General features: G+C 36.1%; 1 protein-coding gene across 1 annotated transcript in view; it reads left to right on the top strand.

Annotated features, from left to right (window-relative positions):
- Positions 1-24,550, top strand: part of LOC145303411 (glioma pathogenesis-related protein 1-like) — a 70,031-nt gene that overhangs the window by 22,568 nt on the left and 22,913 nt on the right. The window contains exons 3-4 of the mRNA XM_080144735.1: positions 742-957; positions 14,868-14,977. Of these exons, the coding sequence (XP_080000861.1) occupies positions 742-957; positions 14,868-14,977 (326 nt within the window). The remainder of the gene's footprint in view (positions 1-741; positions 958-14,867; positions 14,978-24,550) is intronic.

Below are 24,550 nucleotides of genomic sequence, written 5' to 3'. Positions count from 1 at the left end.
AGAGGTATGCTCGTTTAGGCTTGCAAGAGTTATGGCAAAGTTAATTGGACTTGAATCCATGTTCGCCATTGTTATAGCAAAATTTTCTGAGTAAAAACTTTCGAATCCTCGTTCGCCAGTGTTATAATCTTAGTTAAAAGATTACAAGGAAAACAGGACACATGAGAATAAAGTGGAAAATGTATTAACAAAGACATAGAAAAGTTAAAGTTCGTTTGTCTAGACAACGAACAAACTTTGTTTGCTTTCTGGATCGAGACCCGCATTAATGTCTAGTGTTTCGGTATTTATTGTATGTGGATTAGTATATTGGTAGGTAATTCCGCCAGAACACATCTCTAATTGGTTATAAATATTTACATGTATTTTATATCTTGTCAGTCCTTATAGCTATAAATCTATGTGTATTTTATAGTAAGTCATTTCTAATGTGCGTCGATCAGGCATGAAAACAACTGATTTCAATATATTTGAACGTTATGGTAACAAATGAACACAGCCGAAATATTTCCAGTATTTTCAACGGCTTTTCTTTTGATACATTTCGCTATATTTTGTGATAAAGAGTGGAGAACCGCTCAAAATATTAAGATATAACTAATAAACCAACAAAAACAACGTTTTTATGCGTCTTGCACAACCTATGATTTATGATATATGTATTATAATATCTCTCTTTTTTTTTTATATGCATATATATATATATGTGTGTGTGTGTATGTATGTATATTCACCACTCAGAAATGGAGTAATACGCTGGCTAGGGAGGCGCTTGCGTGGGCTAAACGTTGCGCTTTTAAACATCAAATGAAATCTCGAGGTGAAAATTTGGCATATAGCACTATCCAAGGTTCGTTGCACGAACATATAAAGTCGGCCATGGACAGGTGGTATGCTGAGAAGAAACTGCACAGCTGGAGTGCCTTCAGATGTTCATCTTCCTGTCATTACACTCAAGTAAGTATCATTCAGTTGTTGTAGCCACTAAATTTACAACGTAGATGCAGTCAATAGTATAAAGTATTACAGTCAGTGAATTTACAGATAATGAACAATTACGAAGAAGTTTTTTTTTTAATTTTAAGATGAGGACTATCAATATATTAATAGGATAGCGTGTGTGTTATTTATTTTGTGTGTCATGTTTACATCCGAGTGAATGTCATTTAATTGTTATGGACTTCCATTTCTTGTAATACATAATTTTACCAAGAACACTTCATAAGTTTTGTTTTCGGTTTCGATTATAGCTGAAGAAACTTAAGTTATATATATATATATATATATATATATATATATATATATATATATATATATATATATACATATATATATATATATATATATAAGAGCAAATAGTTAATAAAACATGTTAAAAACACTTTGAAAAAGAGTTAAAAACATTTAATTTGAAAAGGAAACACTAAATAAGTGGATAGTCCTTAATCCGCGGAGTTTCGAAGAAATACTTTCCTTCTCATCAGAGGGTAGGAATTAGCAACATGCGGGATGGATTTTGCTTGCAAAAGTATTTGATGAAATTGCAAGTAAGTCAAAGATCTTACTTGATAACAAAAAGTAGCAGAGGAAATATGGTGAAGAAAAAGGTGAGTTCACGTGAATGGATAGTCTGGTGAAAGTTAACGTATCCAATGACTGTAAAATCCAAAAATGTAAATGTTAATGTAAATATTTATAATATACTTTAGTTTTACCATCTTGGATCATTTTGGTAAATTTAATTGCAATTTTTATTTTTTTTATATATATATATATATATATATATATATATATATATATATATATATATATATATATATATATATTCTTCCTAAGTTTCGGTTTGGGTTTCGATTCAAGCACCACAGTCATATGGATATATTTTTTATTTTTGAAATCACAACTTTATAATATATAAGAATCAATAAAAAATGGACTCATTCATAATATATACGAAATCTGCTTAAATTAAAATATCATATTTAAGCTTATTTTACGACCGGGCTAAGCCGGGCATCCCTGTTAGTTAAGATAAATACTTTTGCAGTTTTAACAAAAGTGCTACAATAATATCAGGGAGCCTTCATTTACACTGAACATCCACAAAATGCCAACATCAATGAAAGAGTCCACTGTGGAATTTACACAGGTCGCGCTCGTTCGTATTATTTGGATTCTTCAGTCTATTGTTCACATCTTGAGTGTTTTATTTTCACAACGTTTAGGACGATTTAACATCCGGCCTTCTTCATGTGTATATTGTCGACACTAAAAATGAAATTGCAAATTACTTAGGAGATCTACTCACTCGCAGCTGATAGCACGCTCCTCTTGTGAATCGAATGAAATGTTTCATTCGAAATTCTATGCACATTCCTGAGTTCGCCAGGAAAATTCCCGAATTTGTAAAAAATTCCTGCGTTCTACAAGACACCCATGCAGAAGATAGGAGGTTACATCGATCTAAACGTTGTGAAAGTAACACTCAAGACGAAGACAGTAGTCCGAAAAATCCAAATAATACGAATTAAAAGGTTATGATGTACATCTTTTCAATCAAGTGCAGTGATGGATTTATTGTTCCTTTTGATTAGAAACAAGTAATTATCACTAAGATGGTATACTCTCTTCCTTTACTAATATAATCAAGCTGGTATAATCATTCTATCACTAGTATATATCAATAAGCCGATATATCAAAATTCTTGCGGTTTTTAACTTTCAGATGAACATATATATATATATATATATATATATATATATATATATATATATATATATATTTATATTTATATATAAAACCAAACTTATGAAGAATATATATATATATATATATATATATATATATATATATGTATATATATATATATATACATACAGGTTGACCAAAAGAAAAACGGGCCCCAACTATAATTAGGCCCCGTTTCTTAGTGTTTTGAATGGAATGGAATGAAACTTTGGTCATAACTAGTTTATTATATTCAAAACAGCATATCAAAACACTAGGGTCTTTGGACTTTGATATATATATATATATATATATATATATATATATATATATATATATAAGTAGATTTTTTTGGAAAAAGAAATCCAGCAGAGTGTTCAATTATGAGGGAAATCAGAAAATAAGAGCGTGTTATTTATATTTTGTTTACAAAAAGTTTAAAATGAGATGAAGCATTGTATCTGTTTCCACTTCAGATTATAAGATAGATGAATAATAGTTGAAGTGTGCTTGATATGGGTATCCAAAACAGTTTCTAATTATCGGCTTGAAACCGACGGTACCAATGACTTATCTCATCTAAAACTTTCTTTAAATAAATATATATATATAGTCATCCACATACAGTACTGTTTCGCTATTTCATAGCTCATCAGTGCGGCTAGACATTATATATATATATATATATATATATATATATATATATATATATATATACATATATACATATATATATATATATATATATATATATATATATATATATATATATATATATATATATATAAAACTAAAACTTACGAACAATTTTTGGTAAAATTATAAAAAGTATATATGACTTGAGTTCCATAGACTATAATCGAAACCAAAGTCAAAACTTATGAAGAATTCTTGGTAAAATTATTTATTACAAGAAATGGAAGGTCGTAGCAATTGAATGACTGTCATTCGGAAAAAAAGAAGATGCAAGTGTGACACACAAAATAACACTATTGTATAGATTGCAATTGATTTTATTATTTTATAATCCAACCAATTATTGCATGCATCATTAAGCTGTTAGAATCCCTTGATTACTATCAAGCTATTAACAAACAACAACAAAAAAAAAGCTCGAAGAATGGGCCATCCAACAGCATACCAAGTGTTTTCTAAATGAATTCATCCAGGACTATATAGGTGAGGAACGTTTTATTAAGATTATAATGGCTGTCCGGGATCAAGTCTGTCCAGGATCAAGTCTGTCCAGGATCAAGGCTTTAAAGAAGATGAGTCGTCTCAGTAATGACAAGTGCGAACAGTAATAGAGAGTGTGAGCCACCTGACATCCAGCTGTAAAGTTCTGCTGGGTAGGACGGCTACTATACAATGCGACACAATGAAGTATATATATATATATATATATATATATATATATATATATATATATGTATACTAACTACATCCTATAGATACTTTACCTCCAAGATGACTGCCTTGTCTGTTTTGCATGACAAACCTTTTTATTTTTTACTTAAATTCTCTTTCTCCTGATCACTAACAAATCAAACTGCTCTATTTCCCAAGTTGCCACTAAACCTAATCCGTTTCACGTAACTTAGAGGGGCCCATGCTCTCCGCCCTTGACCCTAACAGACTCTTAAATCGATACCCATTAACACCTAAAATTTCCTAGGCATGCTCCTGATTATAACTCCTAACCCATAACCAAGCTTCTAAGTAAATACTTATTAGCCATAGTCCTATACACAGACTTAAAGTAATCTATAATGAACAGCAACCATTAATATCTCTTTGTTAAGAGATAGTATTGCAATAATTATTATACAAACTAAACCGGTACTCATTGAAATAAAAACTTCCGGATATTAAGAGAAAGGCAAAGTCATTCTCCTTCGTTGTAGTCTAAAGGCAACTTACTCAAATTGTCTAAAATTCCATGCATTCGTATACAATACTACTTATCCATCCATCTATATTTAACTATACTTACAGAATATGCAATAACCTATATCTATCAGGTATAAATGTACTCCGTATCAAATGTTCTCTTGTATCTATACTGAGCATATCTTATCTTTCAGTCTTACTAAATATTCGATTTGGGCACCAAATCAGAATTTCTAATAGCAAGTAAATCATACTCTAACACTTTATCCTAATCCTAAACCTACTAAACCATATCTAACCATACATTCCTAAACCTACTAAACCATATCTAACCATACATTCCTAAACTTACAAAACTATATCTAACCATACATGAACTCGTCTCTCTCAATCCAATACTGTAGCAAATTTAGCTGCTTCCACTGCATGAATTTTTACCTATACCCTCTCCCAGTAAAAATGAAAATGGAAAGCATAGTAATGTCCTTTTTTAACCACGTTTGAGGAGTGAAAATTTTCTGTAGAAGTTAACCTAAATGCCCGATTTTTTCAGGAGATATTAACCTAAATAACCAATAAATATTAACTACTCATGCGGGGTCGCAGAAATACCTGGATTAGGACCCAGGCGCGGGGCGAACCCCCTTGGAGCTGATGGACCCGTAGGTCTTCCAAGATCATCCATCTAGGAGAAGGAAAACTCTGAAACTAAACCTAGTCTCTTCAGTCCTGGACGACAACCTTCCTAGAGCTGGTGACTCAAACAAATCACCGGTTGGCAAACCTAAACTGCTTAAGGAGGAGATAGGCTCTGTCTATCGCCTGGTTTTCATACTCCTTTTTTGCCTATTGGCCAGGCGTAGAGGTACTATCACAGGGATTCGTCTGAATCACCCAGTGGTTGACCTTGTTTCCTGACTAGGGCAATGAACGTCGCTTTTCCCCGCTCCCGCCACATCCCATCCCCCTAAACTGGACACAGTGGGGTGCTTCAGTGCCATATATGTCGGTGCAGTTGGACTGGGCTGGCTTTGCCTAATGGATTGAGGGTACCGGATTGACAGTTCCTGGCAGCTGTTTCCGACTGATAGTACAGGATCCCTAACTCTTTGGTAGCGCTTAGAGTGGCTGCTCCATCAACAGTTGTAAAATATCGGGATGTTTGTAGTGCCATATCGCGTATGGAAAAGGACCCTGCACTCATCCCCGGTGGTCTTTCCTGAGGCCACAATCCTGTGGGTGAGGACAGCTGATGGTCTACTTGTATTGCATGTCTGGTATTCTGCACAACTACTTGTCCAGCACCCTCTCACTCACTCACCCTAACTGAAACTTTTAAATAAAATAAAATGAAATGACAGCTCAAGCAAAAGTTACGTTTAAACTAGGACCAAACGCAAAGAAAACCAACCTGCCTCCTCCCTTGAGGCTTGCATTTACTAATATCCGCGGGCTTAGAACTAACTTAGATGATGTCGAGTCATTTCTCCTTTGTAAACACCCCGGATATCTTAGCATTAAGTGAAACTAACCTTCACTCCTCCATTCCCTCTAACCACTTTAACATGCCTGGTTATCTCCCACTCTACCATAAGGACTCGGACAGACATATGCATAGGCTTGGAGTCTATATTCGAAACACCCTCCCCCTGACTAGAGAAATAAAACTAGAATCAGAGGACCAGGCCTTTATGTGCTTCAGACTAAATATGCAACACAATATTAGCTACTTGTATTTTCTCTACCGCTCTCCCTCAAACCAAGACTGTACCCTAATAAACAAAGTCTCAGACAGCATAGATATAGCACTCTCCCTTGATACTAGCGCACAAATACATGTATTTGGTGACTTCAATGTCTACCACAGTAACTGGCTAGGATTCTCTAATCACACAGACGTAGCTGGTAGCGCAACACATAGTTTCTCTATATCCCATTCCCTATCTCAGTTGGTTACATTTCCGACACGTTTCCCAGACCAGCACGATCAACATGCCTCACTTCTAGATCTCTTTCTGACAACGGTTCCCAATGACTGTACAACAAATGCCCACAGCCCACTCGGGAATGCTGATCACGCTGTGATAATGGTAGAAATCAGTCTAAATTCTCGCCCTAAAACTGAAGACCCACTACTCAAAACAACGAGGTATTACAAAAAGGCTGATTGGGAAGCCATCAGGGAGCTCATCAGAGATGCCCCATGGCAAAATATCTTTACTCTTCCAGCGGAACAGTGTGCAAATGAGACCACTGAATGGTTCAAGACTGCAATTGAAGTGCATGTTCCTGCACGGAAATTCTATAGCAAGCCCCACTCTCCCCAATGGTTTACTTCTGCTTGTGCAGCTGCCATTTGTCAAAGGCAGCATGCGTTCCACAGATTCAACCGACATAAGTCCAGCTCAAATAAACAGAAGTTTATAGAAGCTAGAAATAATTGTAAGAGGGTGATAGAGACAGCTAAGACAGATTACTCTGAAACAACCAGAAAACGAATCGAAGCACAGAAATTAGGAACCCGGGATTTTTGGAAAATCTACAACAGCGTAGTAAATAATGGACAGTCAACTATTCCCCTACTATCAAACAATCATGAGGTTGCTTGCACGGCAACTGACAAGGCTAATCTGCTTGCCAGTCGGTTTGCCTCAAACTCCACACTGAATTCGGTACACTACTCACTCCCTGATTTTCCTCTGCGAACAGACGCCACATTAGATGATTTGAAAATCACCCCTTCTCAGATACATGCTATTATAAAAAACTATACACCTCAAAAGCATGTGAACCAGATCTCATCCCGGCTGTGCTATTAAAAAAATGCTCTGCCGAGGTTGCTCCAGTTCTCTCCAAACTTTACAATAAATGCCTTAATGAATCTTATTTTCCCGACTGCTGGAAAACCGCCTCTGTGGTACCAGTCTTCAAGAATTCTGGTGAAAGAATTGACCCACTAAATTATCGCCCCATTAGCCTCCTCCCGCTTTTCGCCAAAATATTTGAGTCCTTAGTTAATCAAGCCCTAGTCCAGCACCTAACAGCTGCTAAACTTCTGACTGACAAACAATATGGATTCAGGCAAGCCCGTTCAACAGCAGATATCTTAACTGTAGTTTCTGAACGTATATTTTTTTAATTTTTTTTAATTACATTTTCACCCCAAACAAGGCACATTGCCACTTTGGTGTAGGGGGCTACTATCAGGGGAAACATCTACTGGGGTACTATGTAGGGATTAGGGCAGCGAGATGTTGGTTCACGTTGCACTTGAACTTATGCATGTCAGTACAGTTGGGGAAGCAGTGACCTGGAATAGAATTCCAAAGTCTAGCAGTTCTGGGGAAGAAACTACTGGAGTAGAAAGATCTTTTACATCTAGGGATCTCTACAGTGTGGGGGTGGGAATTTGCAGCTTGTCGGGTCTGTTGAGGGTGTTCACGTCGTGGGGGCACAAGTGCTTGCAGTTCTTCAGAGCATTCACCATTATAATACTTGTAGAACAGGCAGAGTGATGCAACGTTTCGACGATGGGACAGAGGCTGAAGTTTAGATGCCAGTTTAGGGCCTATCAGATTTGCGACTCTCTTTTGAACCCTGTCAAGGAGCGAGAGACTAGTAGCCGATGCACCGGCCCAAATATGACAGCAATACTCCATACATGGGCGAATAGTGGCCTTATAGAGGTACAGGATACTTTCGGGTGTTAGAAGTTTTCTAGCACGGTAGAGAGAGAGCCCACCTTCCTTGCAGCGGCCTTGGCAATGCCCTCGATGTAATTGTTCCAACTCATGTTTCCTGTGAACGTTAGGCCAAGGAGCTTGAGAGACGTACTCTCAGATAAAGAGTCGTTGGCCATTGCTATAGGTGGTAGAGAAGGTTTCTTGTAATTATTGAATGAAACCAGTTTTGTCTTGGTGGCATTGAACGTTACCATCCATTTTTGTCCCCATTCCACTACTGATTGGAGGTCATCCTCTAGTGTTTCTGCCATTACTTTAGATATATGTTCGTTTGTTTTCCTGTCGTGCCTGCTATAGAGTGTGGTGTCATCAGCATATATACCCATCTCAGAGGCAATCTTGTCGGGGAGGTCATTTATGAATATCAGGAACAGCAGAGGTCCAAGGATAGATCCTTGGGGCACTCCCGCATTTATATCATATTGGTTAGATGTGCGACCGTCGAGGACAACCTGGATTTTTCTCTTATCTAAGAAGGATTTAATTATGTTAAGTATTCTACCAGTGATACCGTAAGATCTAATCTTCCTGAGGAGACCCTCATGCCATACCCTGTCAAAAGCCTTAGATATATCTAGAGCTACCGCTCTGCCCTCTCCCGCTTTGTCCAGTGAATGGTATATGCGTTCAGAGATTACAGTGAGGATGTCTGCTGTGGAACGGGCTTGTCTAAATCCATATTGATGGTCGGTCAGAAGTTTAGCATCTGTAAGGTGCTGGACTAGAGCATGGTTAATTAAGGTCTCAAATATTTTGGCAAAAAGTGGGAGGAGGCTAATAGGGCGATAATTTAATGGGTCAGTTCTTTCGCCAGAATTCTTGAATACTGGTACTACAGAAGCAGTTTTCCAACAGCACGGAAAGCAAGATTCATTAAGGCATTTGTTGTAGAGTTTGGAGAGAACTGGAGCTACTTCGGCTGAGCACTTTTTTAATAGCACAGCTGGGATGAGGTCGGGTCCACATGCTATACCATTCATTGGACAAAACAGGGGAGGGTAGAGCAGTGGCCCTTGATATATCTAAGGCTTTTGGCAGGGTATGGCACGATGGTCTTCTAAGGAAAATTAGATCATATGGAATCACTGGAAGAATTCATAATGTAATTAAATCCTTCTTAAGTAATAGAAAAATCAAAGTTGTCCTCGACGGTCGTACATCCAAACAATATGACATAAATGCGGGAGTACTTCAGGGGTCTATCCTTGATATTCATAAATGAATTCCCTGATAAAATTGTTTCGGTGATGGGTACATTTGCCGATGACACCACTCTCTATAACAGATATGAGGGGAAAACAAATGAACACATATCCAAGGAAATCGCAGAAACACTAGAGGATGACCTCCAATCTGTAGTGGAATGGGGACAAAAATGGTTGGTCACATTCAATGCTGCTAAGACTAAGCTTGTTTCCTTCAATAACTTCAAGAAACCTTCTCTACCACCAATAGCAATGGTCAAGAACACATTTCCAGAGATTACTTCTTTTAAACTCTCTGGCCTAACGTTTACATGGTTACAATATGAACTGGAATAGATACATTGAGAGCATTGCCAAGGCTGCTGCAAGGAAGGTTGGCTCCCTCTACCGTGCTAGAAAACTACTTACGCCTGACAGTATCCTATACCTCTATAAGGCCACCATTCGCCCATGTATGGAGTACTGTTGTCACATCTGGGCTGGTGCATCTGCTGCTTGTCTCTCGCTCCCGGACAGGGTTCAAAAGAGAGTCGCCAACCTGATAGGTTCTGAACTGTCATCTAGGCTTCAGCCTCTGTCCCATCGACGAGATGTTGCATCCCTCTGCCTGTTCTACAAATACTTTAATGGTGAATGCTCTGACGAACTGCAAACACTTGTACCTCCCCGACGTAACTACCCCTGACAAACCCGACAAGCCACTAAGTCTCATCCCTTTACAGTAGAGATCCCTAGGTGCAAGAAAGCCTTTTACTCCAATAGTTTCTTCCCCAGAACTGCGGGTCTTTGGAACTCCCTTCCGGGATTCTGCTTTCCCAACTGCAATAATATGCAGAAGTTCAACTGTAATGTTAACAAACATCTTTCTACTCTTTTCCCTCAATAATGACCCCGCTAATAAAGTCCCTAATAGTAGCCCCCTGCTTCAAAGTGGCACCGTGCCTTGTTTGGGGTGAAAATTCAATTTAAAAAAAAAAAGAAGATATATATATATATATATATATATATATATATATATATATATATATATTGGACTATCCGTAAAGATTTGAATATTGGATGTAGCAGCAATTCCCGGAAACGCATACCATTAAGAATAGTTGGACTATGTAATTCCAACAGTTATATAACTAGAAACCGAAGCTATTATACCGGATATAGTAATATGGGACGAGAAGAAAAGGAGGAAGTTAATCTGCCCAATGATTATAACCTCAACAGAGCTGAGAGGGAAAAAGGTAACAAAATATGAAGATTTTCTGTACAACATGAAAAGAAATTGGAATCTTAAGAATATCTTCATAATATCCAGTAATTATGAGAGCGATTGGGCGCTTGGAAAAAGTGCAACAAAGTTAAAAACAATTGCACTTGAAATTTCTTACTATTTTGTATTAATTTCTTAACTGTTTTGTTTTAGCTGGTTAGAATCGAAAAAAGAACACTCGGTTAAATGCATGAGATAGCTGGTCAACGTCTTGCATCACTACCTATCTTACATTTAACAGATAGATATTTTTAAAGATTCTAACTAGATAAAACAAAATAGTTAATCATATCCTTACATCATTCGTAGACATTTATGTTAATGACACTACCATCTATGGTAGCACATCAAAGACCGTAAACGACCAAATTCTCTCCAATTCTCTCTCCTCTGATCTTGAGTACGTAGTACAATGGGGAAAGAGGTGGTGGTCACCTTTAATGCATCTACAAACCAAGTTTTTATCTTTACATGATCAACGCTCATCTGACATAAACTGAAATAAATGGTTCTCGTCTTGGGGAGGCCTCATGTTTTGACAATGTTCTGGGCTCGACTTTTATTCCTGATCTGAAATGGAACACGTACATCAAATCCGTTGCAAAGGCTGCTGGAAAAATGGTGGGATCCTTCTATCGATCCAGTAGATACCTCACTGCTGATGCAATTCTCTATCTATATAAGAACCAGTTACGTCCAAGGATGGAGTACTTTTGCACATTTCGGTAGGAGCTGCTAGAAAGGACTTATCCTACCTTGCTAGAGTTCAAAATATTTCATGGCCTCGTATGGGATGTCCTTTATTATTCCTTGCAATCTCTTTCTCACAGATGAGATGTTGCGAGTTTGTTTCCGCTTTATCGTTATTTTCATGGCAAGTGCTCGACTGAGGTCCAATCTATTGCCCCCTCGCCAAACTTTCACAAGAAACACTCGTCTAGCTGAAAACACTATCAATAATTCCCCAATTCTGTATTTGTGCCTAAACCTAAACGTAGATTCCATGAACAAAGTTTCTTTCTTAGAACTGCACGCCTGTGGAACTGTCTTCTGTTTGCCTGCTTTCCAACTGACTACAATACGGTTGTCTTCAAGTCCAACGTAAACAAGTTCTTGATGAGCCGTTCCACTTAAGTTAACAAATTTATCGAATTTCCATTACTAATGAATTACTATATTGTCCAATTGACTACTGTACACTCTTTAACCCTTATCCCCGAGTGGCGCCTTGGCCTTGATAAGTGGTGTTGCCTATCTAAAAAAAGTTAATACAAAACAGTAAGAAAATTAAAATAAAATTAAATCAAAGTAAACTATTATTATCTTTGACATTACTAGCAAGTGTAAATATGATGTTATAATCGTTTTCCATTACTAGAAATTATTAGCAATTGTACATAAGCTTTTAAACATTACTAACAGATGTCATTAATCTGTCTGAAAGCGTTTTATTCATCAGCAAGTGTAATTAAGCTGGTATAATTGCTTTAATTCCTCCAACGTAGACCGCTACTACCAGGTCTCCTTCTCCAACATCAGGGGTCTATGTTCCAACCTTCCAGAGGTTGAAACACAATTACAGGAGACGAAACCGGACATATTTTCTAAGTGAAACTGGCACCAGGCAAACCACTTCCCTAGATGAATTCATAATTAAAGGATACTCCAATTTAACATCTAAATCTGACCCCCAAGATCGCCATGGGCATGGAATATGTGCCTACATTAAAGATGGCTTTCCATGTGGTAAGGATATCTCCAGAGAAGACCCTAATTTACCTTATATGTGCTTCCAGGTTGCACTAGCTTACACCACTGCATTTATATTTGCCCTCTATCGCCCCCACAACAGTGGGGTTACTATCTTTAAGAGCATATCAGAGAAAATTTACCACATTCTGTCTGCTCATCCTTCGGCTAACATTCACATTTGTTGTGACTTCAATGTCCATAATGTGGAATGGCTGACCCACTCAAATAAGACCGATGACGAGGGGAGGTTCTGTCATGATTTTGCCACTGCCTATGACCTCACTCAGATTGTTCATGAACCCACCCGTGTACCCGATACACTGGTCAATATGCAAGCCTTCTAGACCTTTTCCTCACAACTTCCCCTGAGCTATGTTCATGTTCCATTCTATCTCCTCTGGGATCCTCTGACCACTCCGTTGTAGCAGTTAAGATAAAAATGAAATGTAATAAATCTTCAGACGTACCTCTCCACCGTACTGTATATCGAGACTCTATGGCTGACTGGGACAGCTTCCTTACATTCATATCTGATCTACCTCTGCATTCCATGCTTAAAAAGGATGCATTCTCTATATTGGGTTTGACCTATACTCCGGATCTGAAATGGAACACGTACATCAGGTCTGCTGCCAAGAACGCTGGGAAAATGGTGGGATCCTTCTACCGCTCCAGAAGATATCTCACTACTGATGCAATTCTCTATCTGTATAAAAGCCAAGTACGTCCAAGGATAGAGTACAACTGCCACATCTGAGTAGGAGCTGCTAAAAACAGCCTATCCTGCCTTGACAGAGTACAAAATAGACTTCGTAGCTTACTGAGGGATGCCCTTTTCTATTCCCTGAAGCCTCTCTCTCACAGAAGAGACGTTGTAATCCTGTCTTTGTTTTATCGTTATTTCCATGGCAAGTGCTCGTCTGAGCTCCAATCTTTCACGAGAAACACCCGTCTGGCTGAAACTACTGTCAATAATTTTCCCCACTCTTTATCTGTGCCTAAATCAAAACGTAGATTCCATGAGCAGAGCTTCTCTCTCAGAAGTGCACGACTATAGAACTCTCTTCCGTTTGCCTGTTTCCCACCTGACTATAACTTGGACGTCTTCCAGTCCAACATAAACAAATTCTTGACAAACCGCCCCCTTAAGTAAGACACTATCAAATCTCCAATACTAATGATTACTACAATACTATCTCATTGATTACTGTACCCGCAATAACCCTTATCCCTGAGTGGCCTCCGGGCCTTGATAAGTGGTGACCTCCATGTAAAATAAAATAGTCTATTCCATTGCCAGAAAAATTGGATTAAGTTGTTATAAACACATTTAATATTTACCCATGTTATTGAACTACTATGATCGATTTCAATATTAGCAAGTATAATTAAGCTGGTATAATCTCATCAATGATTTGCAGGTGCAATTAAACTGTTATAGTCTTATGCCAGAAAAATTCCAATATTAGCAAGTGTAATCAAGGTTTAAATTCTTACTCATTAATAAAAACAAAATGTCAAAAACTGTCATAAGGTCTTCAATTGTAATTTACCCTATTGATTGCTATAAAAAATTAATGAAGCAGATAGATTCGATTCTATTTCTTCCAATAAGCTTTTATAATCCCTTTTATTACCAACAACTGTAAGTAATCTGTTATAACCCCATGCATTAATAGCAGTTTTAATTAATCTGTTATAGTCTCTATCCATTAATAGCACGATTACCGAATTAAGCTGTTAAAATCAATACTATTACTTGCAAGTGTTTTTAAGCTGTAATTTTCTCTTCGATTATTCGCAAGTATAATTTTCTTTCTACTAATAACCAATGTAATTAAGCAGTTATAACCCTTTATTTCAATTACTAGCATTTATTATAATTATTTTATAGTGCTTAGCATAAAAGGAAGTAAATGTCATGAAATTTTTATAAATCCTCCCTTTTAAAACAATGTCCTCTGATGATTCCATGGTCTTGCCATCACACAGTTTTTTTCTGGGTGGTTTTATAATCGTAGCAAATATAAGAAAGGTATGTTAAGCTGTTATAGTTCACACTATTACAGGCCAGTATGTGTCAAAAACTTTTATAATACCTACCATTACAAATAATATAATTTTACCATTACAAATAATATATGCCATATCCTTGTCATTAAGATGTAATTGTTCCTGATATTACAAGCAAGTACGAGTCATTTAGCTGCTGTAGTCGCTGTCGATACTTACAAGCAATCGTTATGACTATTTTTCTTCTTGCTTTTTTTTTTCCAAAACAGATCGTTTGGGCAAAAACCAAAGAAGTTGGATGTGCAATGGAGAAATGTGCTTATCTCCAAAATTCTGGCGCTAGAAACGCTTGGTATTACGTCTGTTTCTACCACCCAAGGTAAGTTCATCTTGCATAACGCACTATGCAACAATGCCTTACAAAAGTGTTGTAGAGATATATAGATAATAAAATTCAATTCAATTATTCTCTACCATGCAACCTCTCTCCCACAGAAGAGACGTTGCGAGCCTATCCTTGTTTTATCGTTATTTTCATGGCAGGTGCTCGTTTGAACTCCAATCCCTGGTCCCCCCTCGCCAATCTTTCACGAAAAACACCCGTCTAGCTGAATCCACTGTGAAAAATTTCCCCCACTCTATATCTGTGCCTAAATCAAAACGCGGATTCCATGAACAAAGCTTCTTTCTTAGAACTGCACGCCTGTGGAACTCTGTTCCGTCTGCCTGCTTCCCACCGGACTACAACTTGGATGTCTTCAAGTCTAATGTTAACAAATTCCTAATGAACCGCCCCCTTAAGTAAACACTTCATCAAATCTTCACACTAACGTAATGTACTTGCAACAACCCTTATCCCTGAGTGGCTTCCGGGCCTTGATAAGTGGTGATCACTGTGTAAAAAAAAAAGATTCAATGACTATGGACGGACAATCATATTTCGATATAATATCGCATCAAGTGAGTTTAATCAATTTAATGATGAGTATACTATACGTATATATATATATATATATATATATATATATATATATATATATAAGCCCAAATGTTTTACTTGTATTCTGCCATTTAATCATTTTGTATATTCAATGAATAAAACGTTTATTTCTTACACACATATGTATTTATTTATTTATTTGTTTATTTATTTATTGCAGATTAAAAATATGCAAAATATCCAAAAGTAAAAAGAAAAAACAAAACACAGAATTTCACCAAGGTTATTGATTGTGTTCAATTAAAATAGCAAGATATTATTTTATTTAATTTAGATAAATAGGATTACTATAAATCGCTACAATAAATCTACTGTTTCAGTTTTAAAAGACATCGTCAGTCGACAACATGCTCCTGTTCTTACTCGATGTAATGTATTTTCTAAGAATTATGAGAAGGTAATATACATTTGAGGCACACGTATTTCATAAATTATATTTCGAATTTTAAGTTAATTCTCCTTCAGGGCATATATACCATTAATTTTTATTCTAAATGCCAAAAGATGGAATCAATTCACATTCATAAATTTTTATTAGTTTTTATTTATTTTGTTCTTGTGTTATATATATATATATATATATATATATATATATATATATATATATATATATATATAGGTGAATTTAGTTTAGCTTATGTGTAGCCATTTGTTTATAAACTAAATTTACTTATTTTGGCTCTGTCTTAACATTGAGCACTCTTTTGGTGGACACACTTACAAATAATTACTACCAATACAATATATATATATATATATATATATATATATATATATATATATATATATATATATATATATATATATATATATATATATGAACGTTTCATTGAAGAGCAGAGACAACTCTTGTCTGTGTCTCTTACAATCCATTTTTTCTTTTTGACGGACTAATTTCCAAACATTCTGTTTATGTGTAAAAAAATATTTTCCTTACATCACAGTGCGAGACAGCTAAACGGGCAGTGTTTTTATTAGTATGTCTCTAAATTCAGTTTTGGGGGTGTCGTGTGCTGTGAGGTGCTAATAAAGTTAGCTATTTTGGGACGATAGGTGACATATTGATCGATGAGAGATGCTGGTTCGAATCATGCCAATGTACGTGTTATTTTTGAAGACATCTATGGGGCATTTAAAGACGTACGCGGCATTTCTAGTTTTAAGCATACTGTCGGATGTGAGGTAATTGTTTTTATTAATAATTGGTTTGTTTTTCATTTTTTTTCAAGTTAGGGGGCGGGGATGTCGACAGAAAGGGATAATAGGGTGGAGTGGGGCCATGAGTGCCAAACATTTTTAAAATACCTAGAATCACTTCAAAACGTGTCTCTTTTTTGTTTAATAAAGATTTGCCCTGAAAAGGTCTCACCGCTTAATATTACTTAATCAGTTAATTATTATTTCCTGATATTTTTATAGCTGTTAACCGCCCCCCCCCACACACATACATAAAAAACTAGGGTGGACCTGTACAATGCACATTTCCTCCTTGTATCTTTTCTTTTCGATTTTTTAAAATAGATTACACCCCTTTTATATAAAGGATTTTTTAAAAATATAAAGGCCTTTATTATCCAATGTATTCCATATTGTTTTCACTGGTCGCCACGTTTGTTTTCAAGCGTGCATGCATTCAATTTTTGCGCATTTATACATTATTTTTCTTTACATATAAGACTATTCCATAGTTAACTATAGCATATATTGATCCAGCGGGTCACGAGTATATATATATATATATATATATATATTTGTTTGAAACATGTCTTCTTCCTAAGATTAAGGGTCGTGGTGTTTGATCAACACTGCTAGGGAGCCATGATGTAATATACTGTTTGGTTTTTAAATCCCCGAAACAGTGTTTCATGGTAAACAACTGATGATCCCTTGAAAAATAAATTATTGGTATTATAGTAAATTCGAGAGCGAGTAGATGCAGTGATTGCAGGTGATTAAATGACTTACTGACTAGATGGTTTTCTAACGAATGATAAAAAATATTTTTTTGTATAGTTTTAAAGGTTAAAAACTTCCAAGACTATATATATATATATATATATATATATATATATATATATATATATATATATATATATATATATATATATATTACTGTTGGGACGATTAATCGGAATCGAGAATCAAAAATGTCAGAACTTCTTGGGGCATCGGAATCGGTATAAAAATCCCCACAATCTTAGCCTCATTTCCGATTCAATAAACGATTCTTTTTAATATTTTAAAACCTTTTTTCCATTGCTGGTACTGATGATGAATACTTATTGTTTTTTAAATGTTAGTAAAAGTTTAATCTATAGATCATAATAACATCAAACAAAGATACCAAAATAAACAAAATAAATATTGAAACTTTAAATCAAAAGTAAGATATAAAACGTTTTTTTTAAATCTTTTTAATTTATTTATTGTGTATTGCTCAGCGTTTGTTCGGTTAGGGTTTGTCCAATAGACGTTTGTTCACTCTCTCAGACAGTATTGGCAAATATTACAAGGAATGAGAACAAAAGTATGAAAACAGCTTGGCTTTTAATTGATTTAAAAGTATAAATGAAGTTGTGTATTACCTACTTATTGAGACTGCTGTGCATGAGGCAGTGAAAGTAAACCATCGTTTTCGGTTTGAAACCAGATACATGTCGCCTCCTATGTCTTTATACTGATTGTAAACAAAATTAATTAACATTGTTTGGGATGGATCTAGAAAGCTATAAAAACGAGACTACTGTTAAAATATTAGTTCTTGTGTATGAATGTTGACATTTTTGGTCCGTTTATTTATTACATCTCGTTTCCACTGACAAGACACTCATGGAAAACAGTGGAAATTTTCTAACATTAAAATATAAGTGTATTTTTTCAAACGTATTCTAAAGACATTTAAACTGTGCTTTATAAATTAAAAATGAATTTATTTTTATATTTAAAATTATATTTTAATGAATCTTTATAGAAATATATTATTTTATTATATAAAAACGTATTATTATTATTATCATTATTATTATTATTATTATTATTATTATTATTATTATTATTATTATTATTATTATTATTTTATTGGCTCACAAGGAGCTTTCACACAGGCCATCAAAGATCTCTCCTTGAAAACAACCTGTGATGTTTCCTGATAACTAATTGACAACAAGTCTCCCTAAATTTCCAGTACTCTCTATCTCTTTCGATAGCATTTGCAAATGAATTTGCGTTACCACAACAGCCGCTTACTATTGATTTTTTGCTGGCAGCGGCCATTATTCTTCACTTGAATTTAAGTGGCAATAAGCCTTCCCAAGGTTCCAGTTCTCTTTACACTTGTCCAATGGAGGTTTGTCAGCGCTCACTCTCCTCTGTATTTCCATAATCTTTGGCCTTTCTCGATTATTTGGCATCATTCTTTGGGTGGCAGTTTTGGGGAAAGAGGAAGAAATAGAGAACATAGATATGCAGCTTCAATGTTCTTGGTTTCATGTAACGCTTTTTCATGTTTTGCCTCTGCAGCAGTTTGTCTGTGCATGTGTCTTGTGTGGATTAATCTCCACATTCAAGAGTGTTCCTTAATATTTCAGCCGTTTTCACTATTGTTATTCGTTGTATCTTTCCAGTCACTCCTCTGTTTCCAATTTCTCCCATTCTTGTTTCAAAGTTTTTCGGAATTGTTCCTACTGCTCCTATTATTATAAGTACTATGTTGATTTTCTTCATCATCCATGTCCCTTCTTCTTCTTCTTCTTCTTCTTCTTCTTCTTCTTCTTCTTCTTCTTCTTATTATTATTATTATTATTATTATTATTATTATTATTAGTAGTAGTAGTATTAGTAGCAGTAGTAGTAGGAGTCGTAGTAGTAGAAGAAGAAGTAGTAGCAGTATTGTTCTTGCTGTTGTAGATTAACACCCTCAGCTAAATTACTCTAAAGTAAGACGAGGCTATCTTGGCAAATTTGTAGTTTAGCTGCGTAAATTATTTGAAAGCCATAGAACAATGAAAAACTATTTTTTTTTATTATATTAAACACATTGTTAAACCCAAAGGCTTAAATAAAGACAGAAAAGAGTTAATTTTATTAACTTTTATCATTTTTTATTAGATTAAATGTACGACTTAAAAAGGAGAATTTTTTTTTTAAATATAAGGCCGCTACACTCTATGGCCCCGAATGTCATACATGATTAAAACAAGTAATAATGAACTTCAGCAGAACTAAAAACAAACAAAAAAGAAAAACAATTATTTAAGAATTTAGGGTAGGGGATCAAGTATTAATTGGTTCCCATTTTCGAGCCATTCTATTAGTTTATAACAGTTCACCAAAATTATTTTTCTGTGGGAGATAAATTCTGTGCGTTTGTTTTGGAGGATGAAGACATTTAAGGTATTAAGCATAATTTTACGACCTTTCCAGTCAGACATAGGACTAGTGTTAAAAAAGTTAGTGAACCGCGTGGATATGATAATCCTTAGTCATTTTATGTTGAATTTATATACGAAATTTATCTCCCTAAAATAATTATTTTGCTTTCCGGCAAGATTTTCAAAGTGTTCATGCATAATCACTTAAAACAAAAGAAAAATCACATAAAACAAAACTAAAATCTCAATTTTATCTGTGGGTGTTAATCTACAAATCAGACATTATTATTATTATTATTATTATTATTATTATTATTATTTTCTGTATTTTGTTTTTCTTTTTTATTTTAAAACAAATCAATCTACAGGGTGGGCAATAAAAGTGTCACCCTAAAATAAAACAACTATAGGTTTATTTTGAAACTTTTATTGAAAAAATCAGTTTAGATAACGTGATTAAGAAGTAGAGCTGACATATATTCAATGTAGCCGCCTTTAACCTCAATCACCACCTTGATAAGGGTATGGAACTCAGAACATGCCTTTTTCACAAGCGCCGGTGAGTACTCGGCGAGTACTTGGCGGATGGCGGCGATCAGGTTGACTTTGGTGTTGTGGGAGGTCATATTGGTGGTGTTCTCGACGTTAGAGCAAAGGCAGTAATCCAGAGGGTTCAGGTTGGGGAAGGAGAGGGGCCAGTGTGAAAAGGGTACAAAGTCGTAGCACTCCTGGGTCTCGTTGAACTTGTGAGCCGACGCTGAGTCTTGCTGCCACACCCGGGTCTGCCAGCGGCCACCTGATTGCACCAGGGGATCACCACACTCAGCACATCCAGGTACACTTTCGTGATGACTTTCAAGTCAACTTGAAGATGTGAGGTTTATGCGGCTCTAACTGGCCAGAAACTATATTTTAATCACCCTGGGCACGTCCCTGTTTTTCGTAGCAATCCACTGATGCATTTTGAGAGTGCTAGCAATGGTCCTGTTGTTATAACTTGGATCGGTAGAGAGCATGAGTTGTACAACGGCGCATCTCCGATCTCGCTTGTTGAACATTGTGTCACTTTCAGACATGAAAGAAAGCTTCTATCTCTCTTGGAATTTGTACACAACTGGCCAACTAGTAAATGACTAGCAAAAAAAAAAAATAAATAAAAATTAAAAAAATAAAATTGTTTTTTATCAAACGGAAATGAATCATGTAAGTTTTTCTAGGGCGACGATTTTATCGTTCCACCCTGTACTACATAGTTGTCATATTGCCAGTGGTAATAACCGACCAAATACTTATAATTAGGGTAGACATATGAACATTTTTGGTAGAGAGGACGTACGGAATAGCTAACAATATGTACGCCCTCTTTTTATGTAAATAATTGTTTTCTAAATAATAACTATGTTATTTAGAAACTAATTGTTAGCATAACGAGCGCGGCTTTGTTAACTATTTTGTTCGTATATCGTTTTATTTTTCATATAAATCGTCAACTATTTCAATGTCCTCAATGTATTTGTTCCAGTTCATATTGCCCGTGAATATTAGGCCGAAGAGTTTGAAAGAAGAATTCTCAGGTATGGTGTTATTTGTCATGGATATCGGTGGTTGGAGAGGCGTCTTGTAATTATTAAAGGAGAGCAGCTTAGTCTTACTAGCATTAAATGTTACCATCTATCTACGGCTCCATTCCACTACGGTTTGGGGGTCATTTTCTAACGATTCTGCCATTGTCTGAGATTTGTGTACATCCGTTCTTCCCTTATGCACATCATAGAGTATTGTATCAGTAGGGAAACGTGCGACTTACCTAATTAGCAGGTGTGCATAATTCAACGGGTCGGTCGTGGAATGAAATGAATGAAGAAGAAAGAAACAGAAATGGCTGCCTTATCTATTTATATGCCTGTAATATGACCACCCGATATGCAAATGAGATGCTCCTGGTTGGAGATAAAAGAGGGTTGATTTTTTAGAGGAAAATTCATTTTGGAATTGGATTTCGAAGAAATAAGTTGAATTAGCAGAAGTTTGTTGAGAGAATGTGCGTTACGTATACAGAAGTTTGGAAATTGGAAGTTTGGACAACAGTGTTAACCTTACCCAGGAAATTATTGGTGTGACGGGTAGAAGAAATAACACTCAAGGTATTGAATTATAGTATCATCAGCAAATATACTTATCTCGGACACAATATTATTGTTTATGAATATCAGAAATAATAGTGGTTCAAGGATCGACCTCTGAAACACTCCCGCATTTATGTTATGCTGTTTGGATGTGTTATATATTCGTTATCATCGAGGTTATCCTTGAGGGGGACCAAATTGAGCTTTCATTACATTTGAATATGTTATATAGAATTCTTCATTTAGGGGCACTTTTTACGTTTGGGTGTATACACTATATAACATCAAAGATTCCGTGTGATTGTCTCTAATATAAATGGTTGTGTGTTATTATCATAAAGGGAATCGTGTGTGTGACATGTAATTTCTGAACCTACCTCTGCTTCTTCTCGCTGTTGGACCATCTGGGAATTTCTCATCCTGGAGGGAGACTTGATACCTGTTTGACGAAGATTTATCACTCCAAGACGATGAATGGGTTTTATAGATTTTATTTCACTTTCCCCAGAGGTCCTGCAGCAGGTGTAAAGTGAAATCTGCTTGTGTGGTTCTTCTTCACACACGTCAGCGTTCGTCTCCCCCCTCCCCAGTTAAGAGGGGAGAGACCACGGAAAAACGTCCGTCTTCTTCAAAGCTCAAATCAAATCTCTCAGATCTAGCCAACCACGTCACACATACGTAATTTGGTCAGCTGACCTTTGGTTCTGGTAAACGTGTCTACCTCCACGTTTACTCACCTCTCTCTCTCTCTCTCTCTCCTTCTCTATTCTCTTATAGAGACACAGAGAGAGAAAATAGAAAGAGTAAGAAAGCCAGAGAGGGGGGGAGATGCTCGTTAACAGATGTACGTCCATCAATGACAACTTGGATGGTCTTATTATCGAAAAAGAATCTATATATATTTAGTAGACATCTAGTTACACCATACAATTTAATTTTTATTAGTAGCCCTTCATGCCAGATTTTGTCAAAGGCCTTGAATATATCCAGGATTACAGCCTTGGCTTCGCCTGTCTCATCCAGTACATGGTATATGCGTTAAGAGATGACTGTTAAAATATCTGTAGTAGAACGACATTGCCAAAATCACTATTGTTTGTCCAAGAGAAGATTAGCTTTTATGAGGTGGTGGACTAGTGCTTGATTAATTAAGATCTCAAAGATTTTAGTGAAGAGGGAGAGAAGACTGATAGGGCGATAATTGAGAGGGTCAGTTCTTTCACTAGAATTCTTGTACACTGGTACCATAGAGGCCACTTCCCAGCTATTAGGGAAGCAAGATTCACCAAGACATTTATTGTAGAGCTTGGAAAGTACGTGGAATAGTCTAGCTGAGCATTTCTTAATTAGTATAGCAGGGATGAGATCTAGCCCACACGCCTTGATGTATTTCTGGTATCGTGGACAAGAGAAGGGGTAATTTTTACATCATCTAGTGTGGCTTCAGTTCGTGTTGGGAAATTTGGGAGAGAGTTGTTTGTTACCTCTAAGGTGGAGTTGGAGGCAAATCACCAAGCAAGCAGTTCTGCCTTTTCAGTTGCCCTGCATGCGACCTTCTAGTAATTGGATAGTGGGGAATTACTGTTTATTCCCTTCACTAGTATAGATTTTCTAGAAATCACAAATTCCTATCGTTTGCGATTCTATGCGCCCCTGGTTATTTCAGCATGCCTTCTTGTGGCTGTGACTATTTCTCTCTTAAAATGAATTCTAGCAGCCATGTTTATTCCTATATGTATTTGATTCGTGACATACAAACCAGCGGAATGCATGCTGCCTTTGTGCAATGCAAAATCTGTGGTGAACAATGGGGGTGAGTGGGGCTTTCTATAATACTTCCCTTTGGGAACACGCGCTTCAATAGCTGCTTTGCACCATTCGGTTGTCTCATTTGCACACTGTTCAGCAGGAAGGGGGAATATATTGGTCCATGGGGCATTTCGGATGTTTTCTCTGATGGCTTCCCAGTCAGACCTTTTGTAGTACTTTGTTTTAAGCAATGGTTCCTCACCTTGGAGTTGGGATTTAAGTGTAATGCCCACTGATATCAATAGGTGATCTGTGTTTCCAAGTGCTCGGATACTGTTGTAAAGAATAGGTCTGGAAGTGAAGCCTGCTGGTGTACACAATCTGGGAGGCGGATTGGGAACATTACTGTCTGTGTGAGGGAATGGGCTACAGTAAAGCTATAAGTAGAACGTCAAGCTACATCTAGGCAACCTGAGAAACCAATCCTATTTTTATGGTGGACATTAAAGTCAACAAACATGCATTTGGGTGTTACTATTTAAGAATGATGAGGTGGGTCTCTCTTAATTGAATTTCCACTGAAACATGTATGCACATATTTGACCAATCATGTTTGTATAATAAACATACTATATATATATATATATATATATATATATATATATATATATATATATATATATATATATTCTAGCACAGTGATCCGA

Source organism: Euprymna scolopes, chromosome 2, assembly GCF_053919585.1.
Source record: "Euprymna scolopes isolate OS-2025 chromosome 2, ASM5391958v1, whole genome shotgun sequence".
Taxonomy (NCBI): Eukaryota; Metazoa; Mollusca; class Cephalopoda; order Sepiida; family Sepiolidae; genus Euprymna; species Euprymna scolopes.
This window is presented reverse-complemented; position numbering and strand designations above follow the sequence as displayed.